The sequence below is a fragment of the Aplidium turbinatum genome, chromosome 2 (genome assembly GCF_918807975.1).
Source record: "Aplidium turbinatum chromosome 2, kaAplTurb1.1, whole genome shotgun sequence".
Lineage (NCBI taxonomy): Eukaryota > Metazoa > Chordata > Ascidiacea > Aplousobranchia > Polyclinidae > Aplidium > Aplidium turbinatum.
Genome location: NC_137473.1, coordinates 49750797 through 49775624, shown reverse-complemented (window position 1 = coordinate 49775624; position 24828 = coordinate 49750797). Strand labels below are relative to the sequence as shown.

General features: G+C 39.9%; 2 protein-coding genes across 3 annotated transcripts in view; one reads left to right on the top strand and one right to left on the bottom strand.

Annotated features, from left to right (window-relative positions):
• Nucleotides 1–575: 575 nt before the first annotated feature.
• LOC145765680 (carnitine O-acetyltransferase-like) lies at nucleotides 576–4108 on the top strand. The gene has a single exon (XM_082577502.1). It carries the CDS (start codon nucleotides 601–603, stop codon nucleotides 2524–2526), a length of 1926 nt encoding a protein of 641 aa, XP_082433628.1. The 5' UTR covers nucleotides 576–600; the 3' UTR covers nucleotides 2527–4108.
• Nucleotides 4109–4369: 261 nt separating this feature from the next.
• Nucleotides 4370–24828, bottom strand: part of LOC145765678 (uncharacterized) — a 43261-nt gene continuing 22802 nt past the window's right edge. For both annotated transcript variants that reach the window (XM_082577500.1, XM_082577501.1), the window contains exons 22-53: nucleotides 24635–24743; nucleotides 23075–23241; nucleotides 22653–22776; nucleotides 22198–22343; nucleotides 20578–20733; nucleotides 19358–19510; nucleotides 18832–18934; nucleotides 18443–18591; nucleotides 17739–17835; nucleotides 17413–17560; nucleotides 17105–17203; nucleotides 16796–16916; nucleotides 15750–15850; nucleotides 15194–15328; nucleotides 14719–14821; nucleotides 14266–14491; nucleotides 13928–14071; nucleotides 13128–13317; nucleotides 12835–13018; nucleotides 12518–12646; nucleotides 12112–12209; nucleotides 10581–10715; nucleotides 10216–10371; nucleotides 9792–9910; nucleotides 9392–9525; nucleotides 8981–9096; nucleotides 8273–8551; nucleotides 7367–7576; nucleotides 6886–7013; nucleotides 6287–6550; nucleotides 5779–5964; nucleotides 4370–5394 (exon numbers count right to left, since the gene is read on the bottom strand). In XM_082577500.1, the coding sequence (XP_082433626.1) occupies nucleotides 5371–5394; nucleotides 5779–5964; nucleotides 6287–6550; nucleotides 6886–7013; nucleotides 7367–7576; nucleotides 8273–8551; nucleotides 8981–9096; nucleotides 9392–9525; nucleotides 9792–9910; nucleotides 10216–10371; nucleotides 10581–10715; nucleotides 12112–12209; nucleotides 12518–12646; nucleotides 12835–13018; nucleotides 13128–13317; nucleotides 13928–14071; nucleotides 14266–14491; nucleotides 14719–14821; nucleotides 15194–15328; nucleotides 15750–15850; nucleotides 16796–16916; nucleotides 17105–17203; nucleotides 17413–17560; nucleotides 17739–17835; nucleotides 18443–18591; nucleotides 18832–18934; nucleotides 19358–19510; nucleotides 20578–20733; nucleotides 22198–22343; nucleotides 22653–22776; nucleotides 23075–23241; nucleotides 24635–24743 (4633 nt within the window). In that variant the 3' untranslated portion in view covers nucleotides 4370–5370. The remainder of the gene's footprint in view (nucleotides 5395–5778; nucleotides 5965–6286; nucleotides 6551–6885; nucleotides 7014–7366; nucleotides 7577–8272; nucleotides 8552–8980; nucleotides 9097–9391; nucleotides 9526–9791; nucleotides 9911–10215; nucleotides 10372–10580; nucleotides 10716–12111; nucleotides 12210–12517; nucleotides 12647–12834; nucleotides 13019–13127; nucleotides 13318–13927; nucleotides 14072–14265; nucleotides 14492–14718; nucleotides 14822–15193; nucleotides 15329–15749; nucleotides 15851–16795; nucleotides 16917–17104; nucleotides 17204–17412; nucleotides 17561–17738; nucleotides 17836–18442; nucleotides 18592–18831; nucleotides 18935–19357; nucleotides 19511–20577; nucleotides 20734–22197; nucleotides 22344–22652; nucleotides 22777–23074; nucleotides 23242–24634; nucleotides 24744–24828) is intronic.

Genomic DNA, 24828 nt, shown 5'->3' with positions numbered 1-24828 from the left:
ACTTGGCAATGAGGTTATTCTTCCAAAAGCTCAAGGCCACCATCAACACCCAGAAGGTCCGGATTCGGACCGCGATCCGCCAGTTGAGTAGCCCTGGTCTATGCCAATGTTTTGCATAATGGTACGCAATGACAGCAGTGGTCCACAAAAGATTACAAATATCTGTTCTATTCCCTACGATTGTTTGTTGCCAGACCGTAAACATTTTTTTTTAATTTGTTTTGGTCCCCGGTGAGAAAGATTGGGAACCACTGACCTAAGATGCCAACATTTTTTGCTTGTGACTGCTGTAGGCATTGAATTCATATGAAATTTTTATTACAACAGACGGATATTTTTTGAATGTTCATTATTTATACTGGAGGTCAACTGATAGTCATTAGTTGAAAAATATCTTTTAATAAATGGCAGCGTTAGCGCTTAAGTAAACACTGGTCGACAAACAGGCCTTTAGTTACATTACATCCTCTCCCAGTGTTTAGCATGTCTGGTGTTTGAATATTTGCTGTGTCAGTAACAGCTAGCGGAGTGGTACAAAGTTCAATTAACATTACTCTCTTTTTTAGATATTTTAGGAAACAACTGTAAAAGGTTCATTTAATGAGCACGATGTTGCTGTGTTGCGTGGCGCGGTCGTTCACTCGTAAGCATTTTGCTAACAAGACTGCAGCTGTACTGCCGAAGGTTATGGGACCGCAATCCAGCGACAGTCGTCCAGTAGGAAGATTTTATATTCACCAGGAAAGCCTTCCGCACTTGCCCGTGCCACCATTGAAACAAACATTAGACAAGTACTTGAAAACTGTCAGCGTTTTAGTGAATGACAAGGAGTTTGAAAAGACAAAAAAGTTAGTCGAAGACTTTGGTGCAGCGAAAGGTTATGGTGAGCATCTTCATGAAAAATTGCTAGAACATGCCAAAACGAAAGAAAATTGGCTCTCAGATTGGTGGTTGGATGCTGCTTACTTGGAATCGAACGCCTCAGTAGTTATATACTGCAGCCCTTCAGTATCGTTTCCGAAATACGAGTTCTCCGGTACCAGGGGGCAAATTGAACATGCGGCGAAAGTAATAGCTGGCATGTTGCAATATAAAACGTACGTGGATGACGAAACATTGCCAATAGACAAAATGGGAAAGAACGATATGTGCATGGACCAATACTATCGCATTTTTTCAAGCTGCAGAATTCCAGGGATACATAAAGATGCTACACATTGTCATGCAAGGTCTTGGAGGCCGCCCAGCCACATCACAGTGATTCATAATAAACAGTTTTTTGAGCTTTGCGTGTATCAAAGCGATGGAACTCCACTCACCATCAGTCAATTAGAAACTCAACTGAGTAGAATAGTTGCAGACTCTCCCACTGCTGCAAGTAGTCCAGTTGGGATCCTGACCTCCAGAGATAGAAGAAGTTGGGGGAGAACTTACCAAATTTTGAACCAAGATCCGGAAAATCGCGAAAGCTTGCAGTCGATTGAGCGTTCAATTTTCGCAATTTGTCTCGATGGAGATACACCACCTGTGCCAGAAGAACTTTGGCGGAGTGATGTAAGTGCCAGGCTGTTGCACGGTGGAGGAAGTCGTTGGAACACTGGAAATAGATGGTTTGACAAAACCATTCAAATGGTGATTGATAAAAGTGGTGGAGTGGGCATCTCTTACGAGCACTCCCCAGCTGAAGGCCCCCCACTTGCTGCGTTAATGGATTATGTATACCAATTTTGTGAAAAAGTTCCTCCTCAGCCAGAATCTTCTGTTATGTCGCTTCCACCACCTAAGCCGCTGAAATTTAAAGTTTCTGAAGAAGTCTCCCGCGATATTAAGGAAGGAGAAAAGGAAATTGACGCTTTGATTGACAGCTTGAACTTAACTGTTTTCGACTATGCTGATTTTGGCAAGGACTTTATTAAATCGATGAAGTTGAGCCCTGATGCGTTTATACAGCTCGCTCTTCAGGTTGCTTATTATCGCATGCATAAGAAAACTCCGGCAACATACGAAAGCGCCTCACTGCGACAGTTTCGCCTCGGTCGCACTGATACCATCAGATCTGCTTCAATTCTCTCACATGCCTTGGCTGTGGCTATGACTGAAAACAAGGAATCACCTAAAAAAGTTGCTCAACTGCTCCGGGAAGCTGCAGCGGCTCACAAGCAGTACACTATTGATGCAATTAACGGCCAAGCAATCGACCGGCATCTTCTCGGCCTGCGTATCATTGCTCAGAAATCTGGACAAGATGTTCCACTTATTTTCCAGGACGAAACTTATAAAAAAGCAATGAGTTTCAATCTCTCTACCAGCCAAGTCCCTTGCAAAGCGGACCTAAGCATGGCATTCGGACCCGCCATTGAGGATGGTTATGGGGTTTGCTACAATCCGAAAAATGAACATATTTTATTTTCCGTATCATCCTTCAAAGCTATCCCAGAATACGATGTGGAAGCCTTCAAAAAAGAACTCTCCATAGCGTTTAATGATATGAGAGATGTTTTAGTCTTAAGTGCGTCAAAACTTTAATTGTAAGAATTAAACGCGTAAGGTGAGATTATTGAAGCTTGACAGGCTGCCGTGGCATTTTGGCGTCCAATACTTGTGGTGGAATGCACTTACAGAGTGTGTGCTGTCTGCATATTTTCTTTGTTGAATATTGTGTAGGCTAATATTTTAATTATTTATAATTTGTTGCAATGACTAATACTTGTAAATGAAATTTATTGATAATCCTTACGTGCATTATTTTTGTATTGCTCAGTTGTTTCAGGGATATTCCAGTAACATCTCACACGCTTTCCTTATTTCTCCATGCTACTTGTCAACGTATGTGATACCAATAATACCCAAGACTCATCATCAACCAATTTTGATTATACAAGCCATAAATTAATCCTCATGTTGAGGACAATGCTAGCCCGTTGTTTGTTGGTTTGAGTCTTTATCCTCGGACTGACAAAACCTTGATAGGCTATTTCTGGTAACTTCGCATAGGCCTATTTGTAGACGTTCTTGACGCAGGGCATGTTACCAAGATTGGCAGAGTGAAGTTTCCTATTGTTGAAGTGTTGTTACCAGAGAATCATTCCATTCACTAGGTGCCGCTGAATGGAGAGCATTCCTGAAATGCGTTGCTCAAGCGCACACCCCGAGAGCCGAACCAGCGCCTCGTTACCTTTAGTCGGGCGATCACTGAGCTAACGAGACCAACCCGACTAATTCCATTCCAGAATTTTAACGAAAATGAAGTACAGTGTGTCATCGAAGTTTGCCATGTTTAGCTTCTTGAATATAACGATGGTCACGTGATGTGAACTTTAAAGGAGTCGTTTATTAACTTTGCAAACATCACTTTGCTGACTGACGATGTATCCTTGAGTCGACCACTTAATCATTAACTCAACCGTGGTGGATATAGCTTAGTTATTGTACACTCTCTTTAACAATCGCTTTTTTGTATGTATGTTACCGTACCTTTTTTATTCGAAGCATAAGAGAGATGCATGGAGTCTTCGAGTCCACCTAAGGGTAATTGGTTTCATGCATGTTACAAAAGCCTTGGGTCAATGACGAAGCTAGAAAATCTTTTTGGGGTTGGGCTAACGTCATCCGTCGTAAATTATAATGGCAAAACGTTGCAGCAGCATTGAAACATGACTCGTTCTTGGTTCTAATTTTTCACTTCAAACTAAGCTCATGGGATAAAAGTACCGGTACTATGAAGAAGCGGTTAAAAGTCGTGAAGTTAAATGGCAAGATACGTAAGCTACACTATCACATGTGTAAAGTGATAATCTGCTTTTATTCCGACGTAATTTAAGTAAATGCCGGGTAAACAGCCTTATGCATTTTTCATTTAAATTGTAAAGGTTTCATGTATTACTTGCTCAGAAGATGCGCATCAATATGATTTGCGAAACGTTGTGAAGTAATGAGTATGTTATTGTTACTTTACATGTCATCGAATAAACACACGCTTTCAGTTTTAAGAATGTCGATATTTTTGAAGTACTTCTTCACCGCGTGAAGATGATGTTCAGTGATGACGTGTGTTTGTTGCAGATCTACGATGGTGGTCATTATTATTCAATATAAACGAGTTAAAATTTGACAGTCCCATTACTTGTTGACTCTCCTCATTGTAATTGCTTTGAGCAACACACACTGCTGAACTAAACGTTACTCGTTTTCCTGCTGGGCTGAGGACTTGCTAGAAAACTCACATAACAATCGATCGAGTTTAAATTCGGTGATTTTACATTGAGTTTAAGTTCACATTTTTCTAAATATGAAGTTTTTTTCGAATTGTCAAACCGACTCTGCAAAACTGTCTAGGAAATTACTTCTCATATTTAATTTGACACACACCAATAGTGAATGCCATCTAATTTATTGATTGTTGGACGTTGGTGTAAAATTTGTGTTCGCTTGGTTTATGCATTCCCAGCTGAGAAATCAGTCCTCTTTACATAGTAAAAGTGTAAAAAATAACTGCTTTCCTGACTGGGTTAGTATAGATTCAACTAACAAAAGAAAAACATGGGCACTGCTCAGCTGACATCAGTTGGCATTTTAGCGACGTTAAAACAGTGTAAAATTGTCAAACTAGGTGTATAATGAATGGAATCTGAAAACAATATGGCTATATATATAATTCAATGACATACATCTACCGGTAGGCCATTTCCTATTCTTTCAAAGAAAACAAAAGCTGGAGCTGTTATTGAACAAAGGCACGTGCAACAAACATTCCAGAACGCAACTCTTACGTTGAAAACAATCCGTACCAAATGGGAACATCAGTAGTTCAGGTTGATATAAAAGAATAAAATAACTGCTTGCTTGTGCATCTAATGTTGATTCTGTGTGGCAAGACACGAAAGCAATGGCAATCAAATTGTGGACGCTGAAACACGGAGAAAGAACTGAACATGGAAAGAATACCAGAACGATATTACGACTATTACGTTGAGTCACACAGCAGCAAAATCTTAAAAGGTGAAGACGACTCAGAGCTACGAAACACTTTCCATTTTAAACAAGAATACATGGCTCAAAATAATGTACAGTCCACCGTCACACGTACACACAAAATAAATCCCACTAATACCCAGGCAGCAAATCAGTCGTTTTTACATTCAACGTCTGCAGACGTTGAATCCATGTAAAAACGACTGATTTGCTGTCTGGGAAAGCACCTTCGGAAAACGATCGTTGTTTCTCATACCATCAAATTCCAAAAGATGGCATTTTTAATTCAGTTCATTTCAAAAGGTTTCCATGAGAAACATTGTGCGATATCCAATCTAAGGAATGTGGTTGGTTCCTGTTGGGCGAAGCAGTGTAATCGATTGGTGAGGGTGTTCCCTCTTAGCCTGGTTCTTGCACTTTTGCCTGTTTACATAGAGGATGGCGATGCAGTGAATATGTTATGCTATATACTGCACTATAATTGCGCGCATGTCACCAGATAGGAGTGATTATACTTCTCTGTCACAAATCAGTCCTCCCTCCAACGTCTCCACACGCTGAATCAATGTAAAATAGGGTCTGCTGGCTGTACCATCCATCAATACGATTTAACGTCTCTTGTTCAAACAGTGTAATATATTTTCAACATAAAGTTCACGTTGTAATGCAGTCTTTACTGCAAACCACACAACCAGTAAAAGTTGGCTCTATTGCATCGTTTAAACGTGCCCGGCTGCCCGCTGTGAAAAGGGCATGCAATACTACTGGCTGGGCACTGATACAAAACGAAGACATAGTTTCACTTACTTCCAAATTGCCACGAGCTTTGCGAAGAACGTCGTGAGTCCTCGAGAGTTGCTTCACTATGGCGTGCTCGATGCCTTCTTTGAGACGGTTTGTGTTGTGCAGGCGTTCCACTGTGGTTTGCAAGAGACGGTCTTGCGAGGACAGGCGGCGTCGTAGTTTTCCCACTTCCCTTCGTAACCCGTCGGTCTGAAAATCAATTCAGTCTTTGATACGAAAAGTAAGGGATTGAAGTACGGTGGTTAAGGACACAAATCCAGCAAAATGAACAGTGAAGCACCAAAATTGATAGGCGGTTCAACAAATGCACAAGTCTGCGTTAAGGGGGTGTGAAAGATGCTCGACCGTAACAAAATGTGATTCTAATCTAAGAAGTAACTAAACAATTCCGGACTGCAAACATGAGATAGAATTGTGTTAGCAATAGCGGAAATCGGTTTCAGCAACCCAAACTTATTGGAATAGAAAGCAAGATAAGCTAAAGGCTCTTCTATAGTGATCGAAATCTTACTTCGGAGTTGACGGAATAATCTCCAGCTAAGTCTGAACGTCTCCTTGTACTGTTCGGACTTTCTGTGGAAGAACAATGCCCTCCAGTTGCCACTCCGGATGAAGAGTAGGATCTAGCACGACCATCACCAACTGTGAAGTCCTGGGAGGAGTATGGGATGAAAACAGGCCAGAAAAGGCGCAGCAACCGCTCGCTGTCATCAACATGCTGACATAAAGAGCTCAAAGATCGCCACAGTTCCTTCATCATCTTCTTATCGGGTGTCTGCAAGTGATAAACATCTAAGACTTTCCGTCGTCCACTGTTATTATAGAAAAACGCAATGTTCGTTTGTATTAACATAAAATTATCGAGCTGTATTGAAGCCTTCCTACAAGTATAGCTCATGCATTCCACAAGTACTTGGTTGAAACTGTAATGTAAAGCAGCACGGAAAACATTTGGTTGCTCTGTAGGCGCGGGTTAAGATTAGTAAAGGTTCGGATTTCATGGATCAATCTATGTCTTGCGACGCTACACATGGATCGAATGTAGCCATGAAAAATGTTGGACACCCACTGAGGGGTAGCCTATTGCTAACATTGCATACAAAAACTTACTGCTGGTCTGTGGGATAGCTTCATTTTTTCTGCTAGTTTGTTGTCAGTAGAACGAGCTATCAAACCGGTTTTAGCCACCGATTGCTGGAGCTTTATGAAGTCATCCGTTTTGCATAAAGTGTAGGGCCCTGTGTAAAAGGAACACCAGCATATAAAAAAAGCCTGTTATAAACCACAGAAGGCTGACAACTGATATAATTCAAATCTTGAAATTAATCAAACGAAACTATCAAATTAACTGTTGTTTGTCATGTCCGGACCAATGCCTGAAGGTTGAAGACTTTAGAAACCAATCTACATTTCCGCTCCTTCAGGTATGTCAACAAGTGTCTTGTCCATACACTGACGAGTGTTTTCGAAACTTTTTGAACTAACATTTCTCTCGAAAGATAATGTTATCACCCGGTCACAAGTAATTATCCAATGAAATCTCGCATTACAATTTTGTTTCTTCTGCATTGTAAATAAAAATAAAAATCACCTCCGACTGAATAGAAAGGTTTCGATAACAGATCCTCAGCTTCGTTGTAGCGGCCGGAGCCTTTCACAGGGGAGCTCACTGTGATGGGATCTTTCTTGTGAGATTTCCCACTCTCATGAGAGAGATTGGGGTTAAAATTGAAGTAGTGCTCCTCTCCTCCTGATGATGCGGTGGCAGGAGGAGTCATAAATAAGTTGTCATCGCCTACATCTGAAATAAACATCCCACTCTGTATAACTTTTCATTACCGAGTTATTGCAAAGCATATAAAATACAAGAGAGCATATTTAGTTATTTACTGTAACTTCCTAGTTATTGAGCGAGACTTTTGTTGAAACAATTAATTAATAAAATTTGGGTAGAGACATAGAGAGGTTACTTTTTTAAACCATAAACATACATAAAACATACATTGAAATTGAAACATACATAACTTAACTAAGCAACAGCAGTACATTTAACATTATAAAAACAATAAGAAAACGTTTTCGGCTAGTCATATAGCCCATTTCAAGCCTATAAAAATATTGTAAAATAAATACTGAAGAATCACACAGTATCACAACAAAATATGATCTCAATGTTTTTTAAACATTTGAGAAACTTCTAAACTTGCTCACACAAAATGATAACTGAAAGATTACGCAGCATAACGGGGTCAAGTATTTGAAATAAGTAAAATTAATTGTTCAGAGTAGAAGCACCCAAGCAGATTACACAAGAAGGACAGAAGCACAACACGAGATAGTGGCACACACAAAGCAAAATGAGAAGTACAACACACGACAATTTAATATCGTTTGACTTGTTTGTGATACTATCTCGTGTTGTGCTTCAGTCCATCTGTTAATTAACGTTGAAAAAGATTAAAAAAGACATAATTTTTCCTATTAGTATTAAACTTACAAGTTTCAAGCTTCAGCTTCCTTCGTGCACTAGGAGGTGATGCTGTTTTCGCTTTGCTTTTATCTTTGTGTGATGATCCATGAGGAGTCACATGGTGGATGTTGATGGTGGTGAGAGCAGATTCCTCCTGTTTTCTTGGACTGTTTATTTGGACTTCCAGTTGCTTCCGAAGAGCTGCATTCGCATCAATGCTGCGCTCCAGTTGGATGCGAAGAGATCGGATCTCTTGGAGGAGTTCTCCAAGATCGAATGAAGAGTGGTTCGGAGAAAAGGAAGATGCTGTGATGACAGCAAAACGTTATCATGTCACGAAATTTCATCCTAAATGTACTTTTTAGAACCGAGATAATTGTAAACTGGATCATCGTATGAGAATGTAGTCCAGCCGGCTCGCAAACGTGGTCCTTTTTCGCATTGTTTTAACGTCTGCAGACGTTGAAAAGAAACATTTTTGCCAGCTGGGTGTAGTTTAACAGCAGCTCATCTTGTAATATTTTCTTTATCAGTAATGCTTCGAAAAAAAAAATGCTGCATTTAGTTTAAGTCGATAAGATGGCTCAGATAAAGTGCAAGTCCAATAAACACGAGTTTTACATCGATTTGCTGTATAGAAATGGTGAGACTGCCTACTTTTCTGACAGTATTGGTTTTACGTTCCATATTTGCCAAGATTGTCTTGAACGCATTTGACAACTGCATGATTCCTACCTGCTTTCTTGGATGCGTGGAGCTTTTCATAAAGGGAGAGTTCGGATTTGAGAGACTCGATAAGTTCAATACATTCGTTTGAATGAGTTCTTGCGTTCTGTAGGTCGCTGTATATTCTGAAAGTGAAGCATAATTTGTCAGTTCGCCTTATTCGTCACATTTTTGTCGGTCCCGGCAGAATTCCTATAGTAGCCTATTAACCTGTTTACATAATCCGCCAGTTCTTGTTTCCACTTCCCTTGAGGTGGCAAATTAGGCAAAGTTGACTGTACAGAATGAAAGTGCATTTTTCAAGCAAGTATAATATGTTGATTTGGATTGGGATCAGTTTAAGCGTAGCTCTACTCTCGGACTGAATCACTTGAAGTTTAACAAACTAGGAATGTCATTCTTTGATAAAGCACAACTTACTTGGATGCCGATATTTTCGCATTCTCCTCAGCTTGCCGGATCGCGATGTTTTCCTTCTCAACACGCTCCAGCTGCATCTTGAGTTGCGACACATCCCGATCCTTGTCCGACAATTCTATACCAAGTTTATTAGACTGCAAGAAAATTACAAAACATAGAATTATTTGAGGAATTTTAAGCCAAACCGTTTTAAGCCATTTAATTACTGTAGCGAAAAACGGTATTGAAGAAAAAAATAAATACATCTATCAGCATAATAACACTTCATTAAATTTAAATAGCAGCTAAGGTTTACTGAATGTCATTGAAATTAACTGTTCGAATTACTCATCAGAATTTAAGTGAAGTTGCTTTTACGCATCGTAATTACATAACACAACGTAAACAGCTGGAAACGAACCAGTGACGACTGCTGCTCGAGCTCGTACTGCAACTGCTGTACGTGTTGCGTCAACTGATCTATCTGGTTCGACTTCTCTGCCAAGCTTTGTTGCATGGACTGCATTTCTTGAATGGCGTCTGAACGATAGATTACGTTAGATTCCTTCGATTGAACACAACAGCTACAGTGTATCACATATGTCTGCTTTTGAAAGACAAAAACACTATGCTGTTTTAACTAGCGATAAGGGAAGCTTTCAAGCGGAAAAACAAAAGGTTGAAAAACAGTAAATTAAAACACGTCGTTCGATCTACGTGTGTGAATATTGTGCTAAAAGATCTGTAGAGAACAAAACAACATGGCGGTCATAACCGCTAATCTCCACTCCACAGTGGGAAAGAAACGGCCAATCAAAAGTAACGAAATGTTTCTGACGAGATACCTTCGTATGTTCTGTGAGCCTTCTCTTCGGCTTTGAGTCGGTTTTTCAGCTTCTCATTTTCAACCTCCATTTTGCCCAACTTCTGTTGCAGACTTCGAACCTCCGTGGAGTGACTGAAGTTCCCATGCTCCGCTTCCACAAAGATGTTTGCAGACACTGCCAAAGAAATTAAGTTATGATGATAATTCAGAGACCTGAATAAAGAGCAAATTCTATCAAATTTCACTCACAAATCATAACCTACTGATAAAGTAAAATAGAATTTAATATGAAATCTCGAGGCGCCAAACCAGACGTTTTTTTTTTTACATTGATTCAATGTCTGCTGGTTGGATAAAGTATGAAAGACTGAAAAGCAAACTTACAATGTTCCTTAAAGGAAGCGTCCGTTTCGTCGAGTCTGGCTTCCAGCTTCTCGCGAAGCTTATCATTGATGATGACGGTTTGCTCCAAACGCTGCCGCAGTCCCCGGATCTCACTCAAGTGCTCGGCTAGTAGACCTGGACAGTTTCACATCATTTCACTAATCGATATCGTCGTATCCAGGCTCACACCCGACGGATGAATATTTATATTAAGCGAGCGGAAAGGTAATCTTCGTGTACACCTTCAGACATGCCTCAGGCATCCTGCAAAAGACACAGCCGCATGCTCTTACGTGGTGTCGAATCAGCGCCCTTTTGAGCATCGTACCAGGGCTCTCACTACATGGCTATGCAACGAACCTGTGCTTCGGTAAAACACTTAAAAACGTGCTAATTGGTTCCTTGCCTTCCCGTTCACTTAATATACATGTCAAACGTAGGCTGATGCTGAACTATCGAAAATAAGTCTACAGTAGAAAAGACCAATTGAAAATCTTCCAGAACGTTTTCAAACAGTTACAGATGGCGCTGTTAGTTTGTGGTCACAACAAAGCCTCTCTTTAAGCGCATTGCTATCTAGCAAAATTCAGTATTTATTATATGATTCAACATCTATGGACGTAGAATCAACGTAAAAAGGACGAATTTGCTAAGTGGATATGACCACTACACTATCTTTTTGTGGAATATCTCCAAGAACAACTTTCTAGACCTTGTTGCAGTCACGCAAGGTAAAAATTACTTCAAAAGCTTCTGTTGATTTACTTCAACCTGTCCCAACAAGCTAACATTCAAATGCTACCACAAGGCCATCATATAGCTTGCCACTGCTTCACCTGCGTCAGTTTGGTTCAGACAAATAGTGACGACACTTTCTCTGGGACCTTCACTGGCACGAACGGACAAGACCATGCTCGTGAGTTGAATGAAAACTTAACTCTCACAGAAACAGTACAGGAATGGTTTCCCAAAGACAAATGAAGAAAAATAGCATCTGATGCTGACGCGATTATGAATAAATAATAACATTGAAGAAGCGTTTCAAAAGGAGATAACTGTCCGTGGTTGAAGATTAGAACCGTCGCATATGCATTGTTTTACGTTACTTTTACGCAGATCACTCGCCTAGCGTAGTTTCACATTCATTATTGATAGCAACTTTGCCTGGGTTCTATTGATATGGAAACGGACAGTTTTGCAGCTGAACGTTTAAACCAAAATTATATTTCTTTACACACGAAAGCAGGCCCTTTAATCATGATATTTACTTTAAATGCTGCTTCCAGGCCGAACACTGAAACAGCTGTCTACCGCTGCGAATTCCTATCACACTTGACCGCCGAAAACATTGTTTTTTTCTTTCTGACATGATCTTTTCATGTTGAAATCAGCCCAAAGAAATATTCAATCAAGTCTTAAAAAAGTCTAACTCTTAAGTGGAGCTTGTACCTTGAGCGAATGTTCTGTGAGAAAACTACCCTGGGTGAGAGGTATTTGCGTATTTTCAGCTGCGTCGTGTAGCCAGTCCTACCTGCGTTCTGTTGAGGCGATTTTTGGTGCATCGGCAGCATGCTCTCCTTCGTCTTCACCAGAGCCCTGTTTGTGAGGTCAAGTTCTTCTTTCAGAGACCTGCAATATTATCAACATTCTTCATGAATGTTTCAATGGCAGCAACCACTATAGGGAAGATCTGTACCGACAAACCTTTTGACATTATCATTAAATCAATGTCTTCAAACGTTAAATCTAAAGATGTATTGAAATCTTAAAATTCAATGTCTAAAAATGTTGAATCGATGTAAAAAGCACAGATTTGTTAACTAGGGTGTAGGATACAGTAACTATCAAAAATAAAACCGCTTGTCATTTCAAGTCACTGATTATACAAACCAACAAAGACAATTGCATAAACTCACGAACGACCATCGACCATTTACCTGTTAATTCTCTTGCTATCAGAAAGCCGACGGCGTAGGCGGTCAACTTCCCTGGCTAGTTTATGGTTGGTGCGGCTTGATGCGTCGTCGCATGAACTCTCATCCACACGAGACGGCTCGGAAATCGGACTGAAAAGAAAAAAAGAGACGTCACGCATTGAAGGCGACCAAAATGAAGAGGCATAATGTGATTCTGATGTCTCTTAAACTCTGTTTTATGTTTTTAAAAATCACAAAATCAATAGATCTTATTGTTAGGGGTGAAATTCCCTTTCTACAGCAAACCTTTTTTGTAAACTGAATTAGGGTGAACAAACCTTTGTCTGGTACGAAGGCTGCTGTGGTGTAGTTGTTCGGACTTTCTAGGAGTCACTGATTCTGACGCCCACTGACCCCCAAAGGATGCTGTGCAGTGGGTTGCATCAGATGCAGTGGGAAGAGGACGCAAGCGATCCCTATCCACCATCGGATGTTTGGAAGAGGACCCAAAACTATTCCTCTCTGCAAAAGATAAGTTCTAAAGTTATAAAACAGTTGAACTGCACTTTTGTAAAATCCTCCATTATAAAAAATACACAACTAGACTCATTCATGACTTCCAAACAGTTACCTTTGCTCGCTGCAATGCTAGGAGGCAGGTACTCTGTGACTGCTATGGTGCGTTGGTACAGTGGCATGGACCATCGCGTCGATGAATTGGGCGAAACATGACGTTGATCGTTGGGTAAGAAGGCGATGTGCTGGGCATGGGGGCTGTCTAAGGCGCTCGGCAACGAACTGTACTTTTCGTCATCATCTCTCTAAGGAAAAATGTTAAATTTTTAGAGATAATCACAAAATGCAGTAAACATTAAGGGTTGGAAGCACCAACAGCGGATCTTAATCGGCCGATTAAGCTAACCATCTGATTAGATAATAATCGAGAATTGAGTTGAGCGAGGTTCATCCTACGGCAATTCTAATAAGCGGATTACAATTGGTGCTGGGCAAAAAAGTAGTCCGCAAAATAAGTTGTTTAATCAGCAGATTGGCTTAATCGCAAAATATTCCAGTGGTGGTGCATCCAACCGTAAAAATGTTCATGTTTGTAATATCGTTTTGCCTGCAGCATACATTTATCTTGACATGCAAGCTTGATATTAGCATGCTCTGTTAAGACTTTGTCTCCTAGTCATTGAACAGCTACGACTAAGACGCTAAACAGGTACAAATCTTTAAAAAAAGATAATGGTGTGATATAAAACAAGTACTCTAGCCAATGAACAAAATTTACATCGCTTCCACATCTTCACCTCGTTTAAATGAAATGTGTTACGGGGAAAGATTTTTTACTTCAAAAAGAAGATATTAGTGAGATGAATTTTAATCTCAGCAGACAAAACGTTGCAATTTTTAAACTTATTCCATTACCCATCGAGTTGAAAGGCGAGATGGCTCATCTCTTGCCAACTTCATTTCCTCCTCGGATGCGGAGTGCAACGACTGATGGGAAGATGCAGGAGTAAGTAGACCATAATCTCTGCTCCGGAACGGACTCCCAGCTGATGATGGCCTCTGAAAAACGGAATTTAAAACAAGTAATGCTCACGAAGTGTACTCAACAAAGGCAATAACCAATGTCAAAAAATAACTGTTTTCGTACGTTTGCTAACATAACAAAAATTCCCGAAATTGCCTTTAAAATTCCCAACGTCTTCAGACGTAGAATCAATGTAAAAATGACAGAATTTTCTGGCTGGGTTCCTAACCTTTTTAGAAGAGTCAAGGGAAAACCGTTCCGTTGAAGGAACAGGAGTCGCGTTCACGGGATGCAGATTAGGAGAACTTCTCCACTTGTCAGGACTATAAGCGTTGGTTGGGTCTGGATGGAGTCGGTTGTCATCCCGAGGTGGCCGCGTGTTAGCTTCTAGAAGCTTCACTTTCGCTCTCAGTTCGTTCAAAAGATTGTTCTTTTCATTCAACTCGTGCTTGAGACTGCGGGCACAGAACGTTATGGCTAACTTGAAGCTAAAGCATTGGTGGAGAGTTCACTATGAGTTTTGTGTTCGTCGTACAACATTAAACTTGCTCTGAACGCACAAACTGTCTCAAAAAAAGTTCTTTGAAAATTTTATTATACATTACTATTGCAAAATATTACGACAAAATGATACAATAAAATAAATCTCAGATTTGTAATCTTGGAAAAGCATTTAACTTACGTTTCTGCCTGTCGATTTTCAATAGCGAGCAGCGAAACTGGTGTAGCCAGTGTTGATTGATCACTGTCGGTATCTGATGGCGAGGCCTCATCAATGTTATCTGCTGACAGAAGTTTCTGGTCATTGCAAAGAGAAACGCCAACGACCTACGTCATTGCTATCAATGACGTGTAAAAACAGCTGTAGAGTTACAACACAGCCGTGATTACATCACAAGACCCGATCATAGTTTACCAAAAGATCGAAGGACCAAAAACACAAAAGGAAAAGAGCAATAGCAATAAAGATCTGAACTATGAGTTATTTTTCCAACGATACGAGTTGATATCCAGGAAAATAATTCCAAATGTTAGATCCTTACTGGAATGATGATTACAATGGTACGATTATAAAGTCTAAAAAACGAACAAATACGTCTCTACAAAGTCGCTCAGCTCGACTAAAAATACCCATAAAGTCTTAAAAGTAACTGTACCTGCCAAGCCCCTTCTCAGCTTAGCAACCAGCTTCCTACTCCTTTCAATTTCTTCAGTGACCCCGCTAACCAGGGATGGATCCAGCTCGTCACCGGCAGTAGAGAGAAGCGTCTTCATGTACCGCGCGACAATATCTAAGCAAAAAGACGCAATTGCACAGTTTCTGTGTTTGGTTACAGCACCCTAGATCTACCTTGTTGTAACCTAATTATGTCATTTCGTTTATATACGCCAGTAGAAATAACTCTCAGAATTTATTTGTGCATTCTTTAGCACAAATAGCTTCAACTTGCTTCAGGGTTCAGAAGTATATACTAAAATAAAAGTAACTCCTATATTTTATAAAAAAGTTTCTTGTTTACAGCTGCGAAGATTACTCCATTTCCATAACGCATGCATAGCACAATGGTGCAACAAAAAATAACGAAAATGCATTGTACTGTATAAAGTGTATATATAGTACTGTAGTACTAGTAGATATAAAATAAATTTGTAAACAGGTATGTCAATAACACAGCGGATTCATTGAACGATTGTAGAGACGACATTCCTCACCCATCTCAGTCTGCAGCTTCCTGCAAGCTTCCCTTGATTTCTTGAGTTGCTGCCTGAGTGTTGAGAGTTCTTTGGCTTGAGCTTGTATGAGAGAGTTGAATCTGCAGAAAGAAATGTCTGGTTCGAGCTTGTTCTTTTGATATCGAAAAATTTGCAAGAATTTTTTTTATGTTTCTCGGCAGCCGATTTGTAGCAAGAATTGACAGCGATAGACACGTGTTTCGCCCATGAGGCTGGGCTCATCAGTATCGCACCGTATTCTGCCACAAATTTATTCGACCACCGCTTTACCAGTCAGTTTAACTCTTATCTTTGTGGAAACAAAGAAAGAGCCAACAAAACCAGCAGGCGCCAGGGCAGAGGACTCACAATTTTTTTTATGTTAATTACAGCATTAGCGAAACTAAAAGTGCCAACTTTTCTCAACAAGACGTCTCAATTCTTACTAAAGATATTTTTTTAGTAATTACCTGAGCTCAAAACGTCGTTTAAACATTGCATTACCACAACATTTTAACACTAATCTCTTTGCTCCTACCCTAGCTAATTAAAACATAACTTTCTCGATAAAAACGCAGCAAAGCTTTGCACTGAGGTCTATAACCAACTCCCACTAGAGCATCAGCTATATCTCACAGCCGTTAACAAAAAAGACGAAAAAATAAAATTCTACACATCTGAAAACTCTTGCAACTGAGCTAATAACAGTGTTATTGCCTGACAAAAAAGCAGCCAGTTCACGACGAGCCTCCAACTGATTGAATGCCCATTAACAAAGCTGCAGATAACAGCTGCATTACAAATACCTATCGAATCCCAGGGGCATATGGTATTAATCACAAGAGGAAGACAAGGCTACCTGCAAATTGCCAGTTGCTACAATGCGCTGTGTTATTCGCGTTCAATGAAGGTTACCCAGCTTGCAAATCAATCCTTTTTTACATTGATTCGACGTCTTTACATGTTGATTGTTGAGTCAATATGAAAAAGAACTGATTTGCTGGCTGCGTTGTGGTTATTCTGTGAAACTCAGTAAAAGCGACCACCTTTGTTCCGATCTTGGAGAGACGGATGAAATTCCGCTGTCGGAGGAGCTCGGTGTCTGGGTCCCCACCTCACTTGTGTCCACACTTGTCGAGCTGGTTCTTTCCTGTGTTGAAGATTTTTCTGCAAAAGTAGAAGCACGTACTAACGAGTGGCAGAAATGTTTTAGCAGATATGACTACAAAATTCTTGTAGAAAACGAATAAACAAACAATGAAGTGTCAAACTGTCGTTATCAGACGTTAGTTCAATGCACAATTATTGATACGTTTCATACGGCAGTGGAATTAAATGTTGTAATCGCCGCTTACCGAAGTTAAGATATCCTGCACTGCCTGCAGTGTAAAGATTAGGGACACTTCTTGCTCCACGTATTGGAGACATGGGTGGACTTACAATACCAGCTTCCTCTGCGCAAAATACAAATTTTTTGATCAAAACAGAAAGATATTGCAACTGCGTGGCCTTTATCTTTTTTTCCTTGTTTTGTCACTCAAGTAAATTTTTGTTGTGTTGGCTAAAAATAAAAGCAAACTGAAATACGTTTCAAGAGTTATTTGAATAATAGCACATCGAAAACATATTGTACTGTACAACATAAAAGCAGGATTGTACTTACTCAAAGCTGCCTTGCATCTGTTCAGTTTGTCAGCTTGTTGTCGCACAGTTTGCTCAGTGGCAGCCAGACGCTCGTTCAATTTGCGGTTCAACATCCGGGCCCGGTCCAATTCTGGACGCAGCGGGTTCTCGATGGCTTGGTGCCCGCCCTGCAAAAATAATTTCACCGATCTTAAAGTTGCCCTTGAAAATAACGTCAAAAAATGAGTGACTGCTTGTGATAACTTCTATTATTTTTATATCATTGGACTATTATTCGACATCGCAAGACATTTAAAAGATGAAAAATGTGCATCAATTTTAACGTCGATACAACTACAAACTGACTTTGTAGTTTCTGGGCACAGGTAATTTGCTGGGCAGCATGCTGGTGGCGTGAGGTCGCTTCGGAGAAGTTGATCTGGTGGTTTGTTGCTCCCGGTGCCTGAACAAGAAACGATATTACCGGTGCTGGTCTTGCTTCGTTCATTGCTTCGACATGAAATCTTTGCTAAAGGTATCTTGGTGATTTTGTTTGACAATATATTGTGCTTACATGATTGCGTAAGAAACTATATAAACGGTGCTGGTCTCAAGCAAATTATAAGCAATCATGTAAGCACAATATCTTGGAGAGACGGAGAGACATCACAATATATTGTCAAACAAAATCACCAAGATTTAGCAAAGATTTCATGTCGAAGCAACCACGTAGTCGTGAACCTATACAGAGTTCTATTTTGATGGCTTTGTTGAAAATCATTTCGAGCAAGGAGGGGGTGATCACCCCCCCACACGTATTGGAGTGGTTTGGAATAACTAAGACGATTTTAGCCCACTGTCTAAAAATCACCCCCCCCCCCGAATTCTGAAAGTGGATAGAGCCCTTGGTTTAGACTACAAGATAAACACAGTAAGCACGTATAACATCAACCTCACAGCGTCTAAATCACGCCACTGACGTGCTCCTAAAACGCAGAAGCATGATGAGGTTCGGTGCTTACTGCAGGTTTCCAAAGCATGAAATCGTCGCATCTGATAAAATACATTACTTTGCTTGTTTCTCATGCTGGAGCTTTAGTTGTGATTTCAAGCTTTCGACTTCGGCAGTTAGCTTTGTAACCAAATGTGGATCAACAGTCGACGTGCTGACCGAGTTGTCCGCTTTGCTGCGCATTTGCTTTGTAAGAAGCTCATTCACCTGTTTAAGATGTCGTTAAAATATCAGTGATCAACTTTCCGCTAATGTTTAACGTAAAATTACTGTCATTTTTTCATATACTGTAGAGCTGTCTTTGCGCCACATTAATACAGAAACAAATTTACGGACATAAATCTCACACTGAAGAAAAGCAAATCATGTCCAAAATGAAAGAGAACTCAATGCGCAGGAGTGAAGTTTATGACGCTTTTAATCGATCCGGTAGTTGGCGTTGCTCACCTTTTCAGCGTTGGCAAGTTTCTTTCTCAAGTTGGTTATGAAGCCACGAAGTTCCTTCCGACTTAAGCTGCTCATTCCATCGGATTCGTCACCGGACAATCGGCTGAAAAAGAGTTGTAGGTGAGATTACACCCCAGGTAGCGAATTTTACAGTTTTACATTGATTCAACGTCGGCAGAATCAATGTGAAACGCACTAATTTGATGATTTTCTGATTGAATATAAAAGTTTTCCATGACTAAGTAGATTTCCTTTGAGTGGAACCAAACAAGCATGAAGGAGTCAGTTTTACAAAATAGAAGGTCTGACTGGTGCAGTAGCAACAAGTAACGGCCTGTGAACGGTGGTTTACAGGTTCGATTCCACGACTAGTTGATTTTTTTCACATACCACTAAAATAGTCATAACATTCTCCATGGTGGTGTGCAAAAATAAAACATAAATTGTCAAAGGTGGCTTATCACAGATCAATTAAAACACAAATTCAACGATATATTACGAAAAGACAACATTGGACAAAACATACCGTGATCTACAAGAAACAGCGCTGTCGTTATCCGAAGGGCTCTCCTCCATACGTCGGGTGGGAATATCACGACGTGTCTCCTTCGCGGATGAATTCTTGTCTTTGCCTCGTATCGTCGCCAGAAGGCCGAGCACTTCGGATTCCTTCGCCATTCTACCAGTGAAAGAGATTGTCAGAATGCTTTATTTTAATGCAAAGAAATTTATTCTCACACGAGTCAGTTCAATCATATATAGCTAAATATCGATTTCGATCAGCTAGATCATCTTCAGTTAAGCTTATTCAAATAGAATCTATTTGATTCAAACTGATTCTATTTGAATAAGCTTAACTGAAGATGATCTAGCTTCTAGCTGATCGAAATCGATATTTAGCTATATATGATTGAACTGACTCGTGTGAGAATAAATTTTTTTGCATTACAAGACATGTAACCGAGTCGTTCATATCAAGCATTGTTGTGGGTTTGACACCTGTCAGAAGATACTTCATTTTCTTGATTGCTTTATTTTAACTTTCGAAAAGTTGTGTTTAATGAGAAGTGAAAAAATAGACATGTCTAAGTTTAGAGATACGCGTACTCTGAATCTTAATACTGCTATAAATGGCAAAACGAACAGACAAAGAAAGTTATAATTTTTTTACATATTTGACGTCTTACAACGTTAATTCAACGCTAAAATACAATTCAAAACCCATAATGATCTAATTATTCGATCATTGTGTCCAGGGTTTGGTCTAATAGAATCGGCAAATCAAACGTAACGGGAATTGCACCAACTTTAACTTACGAAGCGAAACTACAAAGCAGATTCTGAAGAAATATTATTGAAATGCTAAACAAATATCACACTTCACACAAAATAACTCAGTTGGTAAAGCGCCCAACATTGTTCACAAAGAAACAGCAAGATCAAGCAACGCTAGTTCGACTCTCGGGGTGTGCACTTGAGCAACGCATTTAAGGACTGCTAACCATTCAGTGGCATCTCGTGGATGAATAGCTCACAAACAACAAGACTTCAACAAGCGAAAACTTCACCCTGTCAATTTAGATCAGGGGTCACCAAACTACGGCCCGCGGGCCAGAATGGCTAACAGCGTTAGAACGTACTAACGTGGTTAACAGCCTCTACAATGCAAAACTGCTAGAAATAGGCTCTCAAAAAAGCTTTCTCAGTCCGAAAATAAAAACTTCCAAAACCAATCAATCAACTCACTTTTCTTTATTCGTTTCTTCGTATTTCTTTATCAAGTCTGTGTTTTCAGCTGATTTCTCATTCAAAAGAGATTCCAGTCGATGTATGTTGTTAATATTCTCACTACAAGCTCGTTTCAAGTCAGCCACCTCTCCTATGGCGTCGGATAATTGACCCCTGAAGAGTCCAATTTGCCGTTAAGCAACAACAAATTCAATTTGAAACAAGGGTAGTAGGGTAATTGTAATGTTACTGCAAAGTTTCATTATGCAAGAAAATTCAACTGCCAACAAACAGTTGTAATTTAGAAGAGTTACTTTCGGGAATTGAACGAGTATTGGTTAGTTTTATTTCCAATGTTTGCACAAGAAATGAAATTCAATAAATAGGCCTATACTTCATTAGAAAAAGCTGTGACACAGCATTTAAAATAAACGACTGGCTGAAACGTTCATTGATCACTCAATGGCTTGTCTTCGGTTCACTCAGCCTATACTGCCCTGTGTCAAATTTCCTAGATGGCCAAACGTAGAATTTCTATATTGAAGTAAAATGCCATTTCTTAAGTGACTTTTCAATCAAAACAGTTAAAACCGATTTGACTTCAATAAAACTTCTATTTCTACATCAACAACACGTAACTGAACGTTGAAATAGCACAAACTTAAATCGCCTGCAGACGCCGAACCTAGCTACCGTCTCTAGCAAACTGACTTTCATGACAGTCAATTAACAAAAAAGTAATCTTTAACTTTAACTACATCTACTGTCTTCCTCAACCAATAGTTTTAAACACGACTTTTAAACCGCGACAAAAGCTCAGTGTAGTAAGTCAACGATGTGAGCCATTGTTTTCTGGCAGGTTTATTTTACAGCCGCGCCGTACACAAGCGATGGAATGCGTATGAGTGGAGTCAAGGGTTAAGACAATGAGTGTACGGAGCGATGGAAAGTGACAAAAAAGCGGCTTGAAAAGATACAAAGGAATATGTTATGACTGTAGCAAATACGAGAACAACGCGTAAGCATTTGTAGCAAAACAGTATTTCTTGTTGAGTGCGAAAACTTTTGTCAAAACCAATATTTTAATAATAAACATCTCACTTGGGTAGCTAGGCGAATAGCTATACATAAAAATTAATATAAAAGACTAAACTTTGGCGTCTTGAAATACCATATATCAAAATTTCAACTGTGGCAAACGTTCTGTTGTTCAGGCTATGACGCCCCGGTGTGGATAAATAACAATCATCAAATAATTTGAACGCCACGATGCAAACCACGTTTGTTTATAGCTTGGGCAGCTTTTTCAATTCTATTTTACTACTCTGAAACGTAATAGAAACCCGGTAAGACGTCGTCGGATAAAAACATACATTTCACAATGTTCCTTACAGTTCCCTAGTCATGTGCTATGACAAATGGTGTTAAGAATCAGTGTGCTGTTTTATGCATTTTTTTTTCTTTGGTTTGAGGTTGCTGTTCTGGCTAGTGCAACCACTATCACCACAGCGAAGTCGCAGCATCAGACTAAATCAGGTCGTTAATATCTACATTGTGAAATCAAGTAACGATCATGCTGCTAAAAGCGAAACTCAATCTATAGCAAAACATATCTACGTGTCGGATGAATGCGCTCACCTTGTGTTTTGGAGCAACTTTTTCAATTTGACAGCTTCTGTTTGAACATCATTGTCGCTATGATAACCGTCAGGCATGCTCAAATATGACGTTTGATCAAGAGGGATGCCAAACGTTGTGTCCATGGTCATGTTTCCCGTGCGGTTCTGAATGTTCAAGACAATAAAAATGTCACTTTTGAGTAGAAATCACGTCGTACAATGATGAATAGATGTAATGGTAAGTTTTTAATAATATGATTTCCAACAATTTAATAAAATCCCAACCAACAAATGATTTTTTTTGCATTGATTCAACGTTTACAAGCGTTGAATAAACGTAAAAATACCAGCTTTTGCTATCTGGGTCATTTTATATAACATAGGCTTCGCTACAGATCAGCAACACCACTTTGACTTAACAGTGGTATTGGTGCAGTCATCGTAGGCCACAGTGCATTTTGCTGTAATACTTACATGAGCATGAACCTGTTTCAACCGGTCAAAACCGGATTGTCGACCAAAGTTTCTTGCCGAGTCATCGGATGTTACATCAGTTCCATTGTAGTATGAAGTATTGTGATTATGTACCGTAGTTCCCCTGAAAAAAGGTCATTTAAAAAAACAACATATTCACCAATCGTGCCAATTTAACGTGCCAATTCTTGCCAATTTAACGCAAGTAGCAACTTTTATATCATACACCAAAATACTTTAAAACTCATTTCTGCTCTAAGAAAATAAGTCGTGGCAGTAAAACAGTCTTTAAAACACTATGAAAGCGACTTAACATTACAGTACATGTTATCCACGGTCCACCAATATACGAAGTGTTAATAAAGTCCTGTTACAATTCTTAGTAACAAAATTTTAAAATTGTAACAGTACTAGTGGACTACCTGCTATTGCGGGTTTTTTTCTTCGCTCTCGGTCGCCGTTGATACGAGTTATTGTAGTTGAAAGTAACGTTCCTCCCAGCACCACTGTCTGATAGTGTGTCTGACCCGGTTTCAGTACCTATCTCCAAGCTGTTTGGAGTGTAAGAATGCGTTGGCCGCTTCAATTTCTAAAATCAAAAATTAGTTTAGAAATCGTCCGAAAAATCCTGATGACTACAGCTTCTGAACCTCTGCTATGTTGGCATGCGTTGGTTTCACTGTGATGGTCATGGGCTCTATCCAAGGGGGGGTGAGGGGGGTGATCACCCCCCCACTAATTGGAGTGGGGGGGGGGGTGATCAATGCAAAATCACCCCCCCACTCATTTGGCTTTGAAAAGGTTTGTGATATTTTATTGATCAAATTTTGAAAAATATATTTTCGCTGTTAGCACATTTTGAATTTTTAATTAATATGAATATATATTTCATTTCAATATGATTTTTTGGTTTGGCAACCCTGAACTACGAGCCAGGCGTTTACACTGTGTTCTTAGTTTGCTTGGCAGCCACTTTAACAAGAAAAAATTCTGCCACTGCAAATGACTAGAATGACACCGCCAACCAATCAGAACATGTCATAAGAGGCTACCGTCCAATTGTGACCTTTCTCGCACTTAGCCAGAGAGTTAATCTTTGTTTTGAACTTTATTTGGTAATTACAGAAGAAAAAAGAGCAATAGCAGTTGTGAGAATCGAACCCGCGTCAATGAAATGACTACTTTCTAACCCTAACCCCTAAACAGCCAACCAGCTGTCAACTTAGTCGGCAGCAGTGGCCGAGCGGTTAGCGCGTTGGGCTCGCAGTCGAGAGCCTGCATGTTCGACTCCACCCCCCCCCCGCACTTGCTGTTGTTTCTCTGGGGAAGAAACTTCACTATGAGTATAATGCCTCTACTCAGTGATCGATTTCGAGTAATGGGTAGTACCAAATTTAAGTCATAAGTAGAGTAGACAACCGGAAACAGACATTGCCATCGGCTGCAGCGTGGGTCAGGTGTACGTCAGAAGGCGTATACCGATGCATAGCGTTCAAGTCCGCTTTCTCGCAATGCAGGGTAAAAATATGAAAAACAAATAAACAAACAAACAAACAGCTGATAGAAAATCCAGCACTTGATTTGCTTTGTATCATCTTCTTTTCGCCCTTTTTCACGTCACGGAAAACGTAGTTTATGATTGGTTCGAGTTTTCATTTGCAGTGCCAGAAATATTTCTTGTTAAGTGACTACCAGTTTGCTTACCCAAAAATGCTCTTTCCGAAACATACTTTGTGAAACGACTTGGAAACCCTATGCTTCGATCAGAAAGAAGCTGATGCTGCAATGGGGGTCTGGGGGGCGTAGCCCCCCAGAAGTTGAAATGACTATGACGATTTTAGCCCACTGTCCAAAAATCACCCCCCCGAATTCTAAAAGTGGATAGAGCCCCTGGTGATGGTCAAAAATAAAAACAAATTAATTTATTTTTTTACCAACAGTATCCCGGCAAAAAAGGGCTGATTTGGTGACTGATATCTGACCTGTATTTGCTTATCTTTCAAGACGAGCTGGCGTTTGAGCTCGTCGATTTGATCTCTTAAAAATTTCTCGCTCTTCTGAGAACTTTCTGTGTCGGTGTCGACGTTGGACCTAAAATGGAACAAAAGTGGTTTTGTGATATCAGCTGTTATAGGAACCTCTTTCTTCCACTGACATCAAACCATAACGCGTACCA